Source organism: Pempheris klunzingeri, chromosome 4, assembly GCF_042242105.1.
Source record: "Pempheris klunzingeri isolate RE-2024b chromosome 4, fPemKlu1.hap1, whole genome shotgun sequence".
NCBI lineage: Eukaryota > Metazoa > Chordata > Actinopteri > Acropomatiformes > Pempheridae > Pempheris > Pempheris klunzingeri.
In genome coordinates this window covers 6,287,794-6,299,493 of record NC_092015.1, presented here as the reverse complement: position 1 = coordinate 6,299,493, position 11,700 = coordinate 6,287,794, and the positions used below count along the sequence as shown (strand labels likewise).

At 40.3% G+C, this 11,700-nt stretch overlaps 2 protein-coding genes across 2 annotated transcripts; both read right to left on the bottom strand.

Annotated features, from left to right (window-relative positions):
* Window positions 1-947: 947 nt before the first annotated feature.
* Window positions 948-4,786, bottom strand: stoml3a (stomatin (EPB72)-like 3a). Its single transcript, XM_070829511.1, has 7 exons — window positions 4,708-4,786; window positions 3,655-3,758; window positions 3,014-3,086; window positions 2,622-2,704; window positions 2,283-2,486; window positions 1,248-1,382; window positions 948-1,139 (listed from the first exon to the last, which is right to left on the bottom strand). Exons 1-7 carry the CDS (start codon window positions 4,784-4,786, stop codon window positions 948-950), a joined length of 870 nt encoding a protein of 289 aa, XP_070685612.1.
* A 1,087-nt stretch (window positions 4,787-5,873) lies between these two features.
* slc25a15a (solute carrier family 25 member 15a) lies at window positions 5,874-10,114 on the bottom strand. Its single transcript, XM_070829198.1, has 7 exons — window positions 10,036-10,114; window positions 9,782-9,859; window positions 9,297-9,555; window positions 8,588-8,728; window positions 8,322-8,497; window positions 8,057-8,215; window positions 5,874-6,764 (listed from the first exon to the last, which is right to left on the bottom strand). The coding sequence occupies exons 2-7, from the start codon at window positions 9,834-9,836 to the stop codon at window positions 6,643-6,645; spliced, it is 912 nt and encodes a 303-aa protein (XP_070685299.1). The 5' UTR covers window positions 9,837-9,859; window positions 10,036-10,114; the 3' UTR covers window positions 5,874-6,642.
* Window positions 10,115-11,700: the final 1,586 nt, after the last annotated feature.

Below are 11,700 nucleotides of genomic sequence, written 5' to 3'. Positions count from 1 at the left end.
ATAATAATATGGCATAATAATCAACTCCTCAAGATACACAAAATGTGGAAATCTGTTCAAACAGGGATGTGGTGGCAGGCGAGTTGCATTTACTGTCAGGACAACATGGTTATGTTGAACTTGGTGGGCTTTATTATGTTGTGAAAGGGCGTGGGAATGATATTTCTCTCCATCAGGTACTCCGATTGCACTGATTGCCTCTGTGTCCTGTGGACATGATCCTGTACTTATTTACTGAATGTTTGTTTGCCTACAGTAAGAGGTTTTGTTTACAGTTTACATCCAATGTCAGAGAGGGCTGGTGTTACACTTGGATGTTGGTTCTTCTGTTGATTGTTTACAGGACTATTGTCGTAAAGATCGTATTCAGTATTTCAGAAATTCATGCTCTGGATTAGGTTATGTGAAAGCATGTCTTTACAAGGTTGCTGTGCATCATTTTTGTTTTACATTGCTTGTGCATTTCATTGGTTGATTCAATTATTTATCTGTCCTCCTCCAGAACTGCAACTGTAGCTTAGCTGGTTAAAATATTGTGGTGAGTGATGAGACACTAATCTCTGTACTGTATATGTTGCACTTTGTATTTAAGTATTAAAACACAATAAGAAAATAAGTGTACAAAAGTGAGATCTGGTGTGGAAACATATGTAATTATTCTACATGTAATAATTCTAGGGGAATGACATAAAGCTTTTTCTTTTAAAAATAGAATACTTAGAATATTTAAGTGGTAATGCAGTGCAGAGTGCAGATCAGCAGTGAACACATAAGGCCTCTTGGACAATACGTTATCTAAAGAAATACCACTGAAACTAACAACAGTAACTATAAATCAATCAATCAATAAATAGCTCAATTTATAACAGCGTCATCTCAAGACACTTTACATATCAATGTCAATGGTTTAATTTAGCTCTCCTGGTAATTACCGGCTATGAGATTTATCACTTACTCTGCACAAAACTCTGCAACAGATCTATGGGCAGAGGGAAGACGATGGTGGAGTTCTTCTCTGCTGCAATGGAGTTGAGGGTCTGCAGATATCGCAGCTGGAGACCAGAGGGCGACTCAGAAATCACCAGAGAGGCTTCTTTCAGAGCCCTGGAAGCCTTCATCTCTCCCTCTGCGGCGATGATCTGAAACACAGACAGTTATTTTGACAGCGGTCCCCTATCAGCATCCCTCCTTTTCCACTGTTAAAGTGTGTCAAGAGGAAATTAAATGAAATCTACAGCACTCCTCACCTTCGCTCTGGCCTCCCGACTGGCTTCTGCCTCTGCCGCCATGGCTCTCTGCAGCTGTTGAGGCAACTTCACATCCTTGATCTCCACACGCTCCACCGTGATACCCCACGGATCAGTGGCCATATCCAGAGATTCCTACAGAGGATTATGCAACAACAAATAAAGTCACACAAAACCAGGTTAGGTCCACTTATCAGTTATGGTTTAATAATCAAATGATTATGAAATGTATCACCCAACTCTTCATCTCTGTGGAGCTTTTTAGCCTTTATTAATTCATTATTTTGGTTTTGTGGCACATTTGTTCTCTGGTCGATATTTTTTGTTGGTTTAGATCACAATAGAGGTATAAGGAGAGTGAATATTGGACTTATGCTCATTGGTTGGTTAGAAGCATGATGGTAATGTTGCTCCATGTCTGCTGAAAAATGTTTGCTATCATGTCAGCCATAATAACTTTTTAAGAAAATTGTATGTTATCAGCTTGTTTTGGAGTTCCTCTGCCAAAACCCCCCCCCAACTAATGCAGCTTTAAAGCTCAATAGCCTATCCATTCAGATAGTCAGGACCATGAAAAGCACAGCCAGTTTGTCTGTGTTCTTTGCTCACAGCTAATGCTTTCCTTCCAAATGTACAAGTTCTGCACCTGATCAAGACACATGGAACATACGGAGGGTAATGAGTTAGATATAAACAACCTGCAGTCTAATTATACAGCAACATGGCATGCTCGGCGAGCTGTTTGGAGAACTCTGATGTTCTACAAATGTTATTCCCCTTGATTAGCTTTTAGAAAAAAGGCACACTGACTGTAGTGTCTGCATGAAAGCTAACATGGAAGTAGTTGGCCTAAAAGTTATGTTTTGTTGCCCCCACAAAGTCAGAAAGACTGCAATGCAAGAAAACATTATCGGATTAGTGATTTAGATTTTATCTTCAATCATTCTTTAAATTTTTTTTAGAGTGGGTAAACTTAACATTCCTACTCCTGTCCTGCTCTCCAGCTCCTCATAAACCTGCACAGTTTGTACTCGCCTGCATATTAAGTGATATGCCCTCTCTGTCAGATAGCAGTTCTGACAGGCTTTTGGTACCAAGTACATTCCTCAGGGTGGTTTGAGCGAGCAGCCTCGTAGATGAGGGTGCGTTGGATACTCGTGTCACAGCTGAGATGGGGCAGTGTACACGGAAGTATAACACACCATCCACAGATACGGTCACCGAGTCTTTGGTTAAGATCTGCAGAATGAAAAGTGCAATTTTGATGCAGCCACTATTTTAAGCAAAAGACAGACAAACTATGGTACAAACTGCTGTTCCCACAGTTGATGGAAACAGTACAAAATAAATACATGAGCAAATTAAATCAATTACCTCTTGTGGAGGAATGTCAAAGGACACAGTTCTCAGATCGACGCCTACCAAGCTATCAATGCAGGGCAGAATAAAGAAAAGTCCTGTAAAGAAGCAAGCTTTTATTTTTCGCACCCATCATTCTCAATAAGTCCTTCAGCAAAGTACTTAGACCATAATATGCTGTAGAAGTTATTGTTGAATAAAATGAATTAAGAGCATCAAACTGGATAAGCAAAATGGCTTGTAGACACAAGTCCTAAACAGCCTCACTAGAACATAACTGTATAGTTTCTTAAGATTGTAGATGAAGCCTAATTGGATCAATGTGTGGCACCAACTTTGTCTCTAGTTTCTGGATTTGTCCCCGCTGTGTGTTTGTGTGTTTGTGTGTAATACATTCAAAGACAAACCTGGCCCTTTAGGTTTGCTGTCCACGATCCTGCCGAGTCTAAATATGACAGCTCGTTCGTACTCCTTCACTATCTGGATGTCAGAGGTAGGCAGCCATACAGAGAACATGAGGAACAAATTAGTGTCAAAGTAAAATGTATCTCATGACATGTTGCCATATCTGTGACATGAATGCAAATGCATTGGTTTAGACCTATAAAGAGTTGGCAAAGTAGTAGTTTCTCTCAGGCCACAGCCACAGTGCGTAACATCTGCACATTTTATTCATTCATTTGATTTGGCAAGTGGAGAAAAAAAAAGGAGGCAACTAAATGATCCTGGTTCTGTGAGTCATATGCCATGCACATCCCCCTAGATAAATAAAAGAATTACATTCTGTATCCTCAAAAAACTAATAAAGCCAGACAGATGGAATTAGTTCAGTACTTTTCTGATCTGCCAAAAACTAATGAGGGAAAACTTGGTTGGAATTTTTTTTTTTTTTCTAAATGTCATAAAATGTCACATTCCAGGGCAGTGAATACTAACATAGAAAATATAGTCCTGGTAAGTCCATTACAAAGATAGTGGCATCTATATCAGCTTTCAGAAGCAAATACTGGTCCAATAAGAAACGTACATTAATGAGAATATACTTTACCCTCAAACACAGAAATATTGTGACCGGGAAGGTTACTATGAGGAAGAGAACGGACAGGAAGACCAACAGCCAACCGAGACATCCCAGTTTCCCTGACCTTTTATCTGCAGAGAGAGTGAAAACCACTTTACATGCTCGTATCAGAGTACAGAGATGCAGTATTTTGCACATTTTTCACCCTCTGTGCTCACTAATGAGCATTTAAATCCAGACGTAAGAATGTAGTGGTCATTTTGTTCACACAGTCATGTGATCCAGTGGGACAGAACCTTTTATTAAAAGCGTTCCTGTAATCAGGCAGTGAGATGTAGCGCATGCACACATCTCATTTGTAATTAATCTCTAAGGCAAGTTACGTGAGTACAAATCCACCTGAGTCACAGGGTGTTGTTTAAAGCTACTGAACTAATGATATATTAACCTCTCTCTCTCCTCCTGTTACAGAGGGGATAATAGGGAAGACAAAACTAATAGTCTAGACTTAGAGCTAACAATTATTTGCATTCTCTATATAATGTACAGATAAAATCTATATTAAATGTGATGATTATTCTTTTTATTAGCTTTTATTAGCACTAAATCTACAAAGTGTGAAAAAAATAGTAAAAAACATAATTTGCAGTAGCTTGTGTGTCCAAAGCACCATTATACTGAACTTGCAAAGATAAAGCATAGAAAAGAGGTGAATGTTTGACTTTTTTGCTCGATAGGTGACTTAAATTTTTTTTTTTTTTAAATGTATCAACAGAACTTTTCAGCAATCAATTAACTGCTCAGCAATATTTAAGTGCTGGCAAATGAAGATGCTGAGACATTTGAGTGCTTTCATTGGGAGGTGGGGGAGGGGGGGACATATTCATTATCAAATTTCCTGAGTATCATTATTACTTACATACAATCTCTTAAGAGAATGAAATACAAATCGAAAAATGCAAAAATCAATAAAACAAATTCAAATTAATGGTCAGAGTCAGGTTTAGTTTGTACAGTCAGTCAGCCAATTGGTGGAACATTTAAGCCACACTTTTTAAGAGATCATAAAAAGGTATTTACCTTCGACATTCTCCACGGAGCTTATCCGAAGTTTACCTTGTGTGACCATCTCGGCCGTGCTGGACGCTGTTGAGATCATTAGTCAGTGTGATGGAGCAAATGAAGCAACACTGTGCTTTTTTATCTGTTGTCCCAGTGGGAGGTGGCCGGCCTGCCTCCCTTACCACACACACACACACACACACACACATACATACACAAAAACTCATACTTCCAGCTGGTGTTGTGACTCTTGGATTCACCTAGTGTGAGCCAACAAGTAACACGAACCACGGAGCCGAACCAGCCTCTATATGGCTTCTATATAGGGATGCCTAAAGCTCAGATCAGCTTTTCTGTTATACTCTTATATTGATGAACAGGAGTCTGACACCTGTTGAGAGCAGGTTATGAATAAATAATAGGCGGCATCCAAGACATGAAACGTGAGACAGCTGGTAAAGGCATTAGACAATGTGATCATGTCTCTCCTCCCTTGTAATGGAATTTTACCCACAAGGAAAACGTGCAGAAGGGAAAGAGATTTTAGCTTTGTCCTTGAATTGGGTTTTTGTTGTATGAAATCCAAAATGTTTTAACATTTACCAAAGAAAATATGCTTAATATATTTTATATCTGTTGCAAATTTAGAAAAAAACAGTGGTGTTGTACAACGGAGAATAATGTAGATCCATAATTACAGTGTGTAAGACAGCCTGACTACACAGTGAAGTCCCTTATTTGATGAGAAGCATTACAGTGCGTAGTTTGTGTGAACTAGTTGACATGCGAGCAGCTTTCTGCCATCATTTTTTAGCGAGATCCCTTTAATCGGCTGTCACGTGAGACACTACATGATGAGCATGTGTGAATCGGCAGATTCAGTTGTTCCCAGCATTACAAACACAACAGGCTAATTTTGTTCTTTGGTTGATTTAAGTGAAGCCGATTGAAGTTTTAAATGAACCACAAAAGAAATCTACAGTACGTGTGTACCGTTTTTTGGGAGGAACAATTCTATTTCGTATTCCAGCAAAAATATACAAGAAACTTCTCTTCCTTCTACTTTTCTAATCAGTATGTGCAAAATAAAAACTCCATCACAGACCTCGCTCTCTTTAAAGATGAGTTTTTTATTTAATTCCAAACTTTAAACTTCAACTTTTCTAATAGCATTTATTCTCGTTTATCATTTTTGTCCATGTGCAAATGTTCTTTTTTTTTTTTTTTTTTTTTTTAACAGAGTGTGGTTTTTACTTTTACTCTCTCTCTTTTACTCCTGTGCATCAGAAAATTGTTCTCTTTTGTGTTGCAAGAGGTCACCACAGGCTAGCGTGAAAAGGATCCTCTTGGGTGGGGCAGGCAGCTTACAGAAAATGGGGAACAAAACAGGAAAACAAAGAAGATGCTGGAGATTGCCACTGTTAAAATCACAGTCACAAAATAACTAGTTGTACGGCACGTTTTTATGACCCATTTTGACAGCTTTATTTGTTTTGTCCAACGTTTACATTGAATTTATACTTTTCTTTCTTAGCCTGAGGTGAAAAGTGATGAGCGCTCAGTCGGATAAGCAGAATTCTTCTTAAAGATGAAAGGTTGGTGTAGTTGAGCAGAAGGAGCTGAACTGCTTCTCATGTTCTGCCCTTTGAGTTTTTGTTGTGATTTGACTGGAAAAACACTTATGCCAATCCTCAAAGAAAATTGTGTGGTGAGGTCCAGCCATCATCTCTCATGCTGAACCATATTCACAGGTAAAAGTTTTATTTTAAATTACTGTGGCCAGCACAGTCCAGAAACCATTTTCATGTTTTTCACAAGACAATCGATTACAGTGTACCAATAGCAGCAATATTTGCATGACGTTTTAGGTCACATTAAATCTAAAATATTAAGACAATAAAACAGGGCAGCGTTTCAGCAGGATACCTGCTTCAAAAGTAACAATCATCCGCATCAGGCGCCAACTGTCTCCATCATAAACTTGCGACTGAACTCGTAAGCCAGGAAGAGAGCTCCGTTGGCAGGGAAGGTGCGTATCATGGTGGGAGTCAAGCCAGAGTACAGAGCAGTGAATCCTGTGGGACAGGAAAGAGTCAAACACCCCACAGGTTATTCCCCACAGATGAGCCGGACCTCCAGCTTGGCTCAATTAGCCACAAAAGGCATCTACAAACTTCATCAAAGTCACATAAATGCAAGCAAGCTGATGCATTTAGCGCATTTTATAGTCTAAAAACTTCAGCTCCCCTATTAAATGTACAATACACAAGCTCGTATTAAAATCCTGACACTAGATTATAGCGAACTCACAAGTTCAATCAGTGTTCGATTTGTGATTTGTCATGTCCACAAACATTTACACTGTCAAGCTTATCAAAGTCATATCAAACATCCTTTCATTCCTCATCTAAACCAGATTTATGTACTTCTGAAGAAATTCTACAAGTATTAGTCCTGTTCCATGCACTCAGAGTTACTCTGTGTATCTCCCCATCATGCCAACAGATGGTGCAGATGGTTTGGCATGTGGCTGTGACTCAGTACATTAAGCATGCAGACAGAGAAGAGACATGTACAGTTATATTCAACTAAATGTGCAAAACAGCTCAGACTGTACTTTTTCCACACACTACAGTGTCTGCGGTTTCCAGAGAACACTGGAGTAAAAATGTCCCTTTAGTGGCTGCTCTGTTGAGATATTTGGTTGTCATCATAATCTGAGCACCACAGCCATACATGAACAGTGTCACTGTATTACCGACTTGCTGCTTACTATAGGGCCACAAAGAATTCATGGGCCCGATTTTTACACATTTTTGAGGTGAAATTGACTGGTAGGTACAAAATGTTTTGGAATTGGTCCCATAAATTGCCTCAGCTGGTAGCCACAAACAGGCTACAAGGGCTGTAATTAGGACAACCTTGTCCGTCAAAATACTTCTGTTAATAGTGCTTGTTTTTTTGTCACTGAAAGGCTCAGATTGTTATTCAAAGTGTGTGACTACATTAGGACAAGGATCCATATAGGCGTAGACCTGTAAGATCCTTTTTGTTAAACCAGAAACAGCTTGCTAGTCTGCATTTACAACAATAGTAATTTTACCTTGCAGAACACAGCACATGCTAGTTCAGTTGCTGTAACTTTTTTTTAGCGTTTTGACACATTAGTTCGCATTCAAACTAACTCTTTAAAACAAGTCACACAATAACACAAACAAACTAAGCGCTGGAGGCTGTCGTAGACCAGAAACTCACATGTTCTGCAAGGTATAATTACTGTTTTTGTCAATGGAGTCTGGTGGCTTTGAAACGAGCCGTGTTTGCTGGTTAAACAAAAAGGATCAATCAAATAATTAAAACACCTTACCCTCAGTGCGTATGACACCCATGAAGGTCTTCATGAAGCCCTCTTGCCTGCCAGCTAAAGAGTACACCTGGATCCTAGACTTCACACAGTCTATGGGATAGACCGCCAGCCAGAGACAAGCTCCTCCAAATCCACCGCTGAACATGAGCGGAAGAATACCTGCAAAGACCAAGAATATTTTGCGGAAGCAAATCAAAGAAACAAGTGCACACCTGCAGAAATGCCTCAACATATATAAATGGAAACAAACATACTATAAGCTCACCTATACCCTCCTTGTCCGTGCCCATGTACTGTGCAAATTTGGACCGGCACAGTTCATAGGCCCCAAAGAAGCAGAAGTAACCTGGTATCTCTCTCACCATGGTGGATGTCAGTCCTTCGTAGAAACCCAGGGGCCCGTTTGTCTTCAACACTGTCTTCACTACTGTCCACGCTGTGCTGAAGTCGCAACAGAAGACACAATCAAAAGTGCATCAACTGAAACTAAACGTGTGAGTGACTCCAGCGCCTCTTTTTGGTCACACCGACCTTCTCTGCCCTCTTGCAATTTTGCCAGACGCTTCCATTTCATGCATGGCCTGCAGGCGACATTTCACCAGCTCCGTGGGGCACAGTGCCATGGCAGAGAAGATGGAGGCTAAAGACCCCGCGGAAGCCTTCTGAATGTCACTGATGAGCAATGTGAAGGAGTGCAATAGAACAAATAGACAATACAGGTTTTTAGGGTGCATACAGATTACTCACAAAAACATATCACATCCCATCATAACCATAAATAAGAGGTCTGTTCCTTTGCTGCAGTCTTTTGACACACAAATAACTCTCATGCCTTTGAAAATTAAGTGCACTTAGTGGAGAAGTACCCTATCCTATCCTATGAATGTACCCAAATTGATTTTCTGAGAGTATGGTTACATTTCCTGGCCCAGATCTGATAGAGTTGTTTCTATCTCAAAGACCTCAAACAAAAAGCCCTCAGAACACAAAGTCACCTTCGAATTAAATGCCAGGGGACTGGCTCCTGGCTGTACACCTGAAATCTCACTGAATAAAGCGTTTCCAAGTCATTTTCATCTGAGATTTTTACATCCAATTTCAAGAAGAATGTCATCAATTTCCAGCTTGGTTCATGTTAACATTTGTTATGTCATACATTACTGACTTACTCCTCATCACAGGCATTTGTGGAGCTTATCATGGATACACGAATAAATAGAGAGAAATGTCAGAGTCAGACCTGAGATCGGCCCCTTTATCCACCTTGGACACAAAGCGGACCACATCCTGGCAGACACCATAACTCAAGAAGAGCACAGCGTTCTCACTAATGTTGGCTACAAGGGCAGGACTCGTGCCTTTGTAGAGACCACGCAGTCCCACCTGCCTGAAGGTGGACACGAAGCAGTGGATGAAGCCGCGGTACATGCTGGGGAACGTCTGCATCTTCACCTTTGCGGTGTCAAACGGCTGACCGCTCAGCACACAGGCCGTGCCACCTGAGCAGGGAGTTCAACAGACGACCGTGGTGATTCCTGGTTCATCTTTTTTACAACTTATCAAGAAAGGATTCTCCCTGGTGTGTGTTTCAGTGGTTATCTTCAGCACACCATAATCTAAACTGTCTAATAATAAGAACACATTTTAAACAAATCTCAGATTGAACACTAAAGTCTCTTTTTAAGATAAGGTTCTGTGAGACAGACAGACAGACAGACAGATCACCTATTGCACCAGCTGAGAAGTCAATGAGTGCCTGGATTACGGGATGTGGGGCCATGATGATTCAAAAGATGCATGAACCTGTAAATAATTAAACATGCAACATGTTGAACAGTCTTGGCATCATCTCGTTGCAAACAGACTCAAAAACATCAGCGACGTTCTGCTTAGATAGAAAACTACAACATGGACCGAAGAGTGCAGACAGGGGACAGGAAAGTAAAATCTGTCTGAGAAGAATCACGTTTCACGCTCACCTGGAGGCTCGTTCCCTCCGCTGTGGTTGATCACGTGGTGAGTTTCCTTCACAGAGAGCAGCTCTGATGATAAAGTATCATTCAGCGTGTCGCTCCGTCAGGGCGTAAGATGAGCGTGACTCCGACACGTAGTAGGTTTCCAAATAAGCATCTCAGCTCGAAGGATGGAATTTAGACAATTTTGGAAGCTTGTCTTAGTTTAACCATGACAGTGTTGACACTGGGAGTTCAACGCCTTGCTGTACTTCCGTCTTGTGGGACGCGCTTGACGCACACCGAGCGCACAACGAGTTTGGTATCAGACCATCCAGAGGAAGTCACAACAATACAGGAAACTATTTGTTTTAAAAGCCAAATTAAAACATGATCATTTTTTTGGGTTGTCATCGATATACTATGTGAAGTTGTTCTCAAGGTATGTTGGCTTTGAAGCGTCATTTGATTATTTTATTATTTACAGCTCTGCACTGTTTTTATTTTTAACTGGCCTGATGTGGAGGTTGGACCAGGAAGGAGTCTAAAGTATGTGTTGACTTCTTATTTCACAGCTGATTAGTTAAGGCACAGAGTAGCAGACAGGAAAATGGAGCAAAAAAAAAAAAAAAAAAGATCAACAAGGTCTATTAGGTTTATCCAAACTTTTGTCAGTATGGAGTGGAGAGAAATGAACACAACATATTATGACAATTTAGAGGGCTTTAATTTTGAAATTCTACACCAGAGCGCCTGCAGTGAGTGTGAAGTAAAACTGGACGTTTCCTAAATAAAATAATGAAATTAAATAAACGCGAAGCACAAATTAAAGAAAAAAATAAAATAAAATAAACCTGGGGGCTAGTTTTCAATCTAATCCAACTTTATTTCTAAAGCACATCTACAATCAGAACAGTAAAAACCATAAAAGACAAAGTAGAAACAGAACAAGTCAAACTATTTAAAAAGGGACAAAACAGCAGGAAAATAAGAATGAAAAGCTCCATAGTGATCTAAAAGCCAAGGAATAAAATGTGTTTTTAGGCATGGTTTTAAAGCAGGCAGTGCAGGAGCCTGCCAAACACACAGAGGTAACTCTTTCCAGACTTTATTTAAAAAGATTCTCATATATAATCTCCGTGTCTCAGCCATGAACTTGGACGACCAGCAGCAGATCTGGGTGGCCTTGGTGGGATGTGGAGTTGTAAGAGGTCAGATGGAAAGGTGGCAGCATGCAGGCACATTTAGTGATTTGTAGGCGAACAGTAAAATGTAGTTTGGTGGTGTTTTGGGAGGTGTGCAGGCAGCGTGTCTCCACAGTGGTGCTGGCTTTCAGGCTGACTGAACGCGGAAGAGGTGGGAGGCTGCTGTGCCTGGCTGTAATAACCAGCAGTGGCCACAAGGTGTCGATAAAGTCCGCAGTTGTGTGAGGACACCAGGAGCAGCGCACACGTTCAGCTCAGGACAGGAGACATACATCTGACTCCGAGGAGCCTCTTTCTTAGTGTCATTCAATCATTTTTTTTCTCTTAAAATTCTCTCTTTGTCCTTTTATTTTCATAAATAATGCAGGGGTTATCTTTTTTTTTTTTAATGTAATCCAATTTATCTCTGTACGTGTTGTTTTTCAGGTTCTGTAAACTTTGTCCTTGAAATTATAACAGGCAATTCATAAGTAGAATTTATTTGTGG

What these genes read in the sequence shown, in the direction of transcription:
- slc25a15a (XM_070829198.1), bottom strand. Translation starts at nt 9,836, where the DNA reads ATGGCCCCACATCCCGTAATCCAGGCACTCATTGACTTCTCAGCTGGT. An exon ending in ATTGCAAGAGGGCAGAGAAG is followed by an intron (nt 8,498 to 8,587) that starts GTCGGTGTGACC and finishes TTGCGACTTCAG; the next exon opens with CACAGCGTGGACAGTAGTGA. An exon ending in CACGGACAAGGAGGGTATAG is followed by an intron (nt 8,216 to 8,321) that starts GTGAGCTTATAG and finishes TGGTCTTTGCAG; the next exon opens with GTATTCTTCCGCTCATGTTC.
- stoml3a (XM_070829511.1), bottom strand. Translation starts at nt 4,786, where the DNA reads ATGATCTCAACAGCGTCCAGCACGGCCGAGATGGTCACACAAGGTAAA. An exon ending in CAATATTTCTGTGTTTGAGG is followed by an intron (nt 3,087 to 3,654) that starts GTAAAGTATATT and finishes TCTGACATCCAG; the next exon opens with ATAGTGAAGGAGTACGAACG. An exon ending in GCATATCACTTAATATGCAG is followed by an intron (nt 1,383 to 2,282) that starts GCGAGTACAAAC and finishes AATCCTCTGTAG; the next exon opens with GAATCTCTGGATATGGCCAC.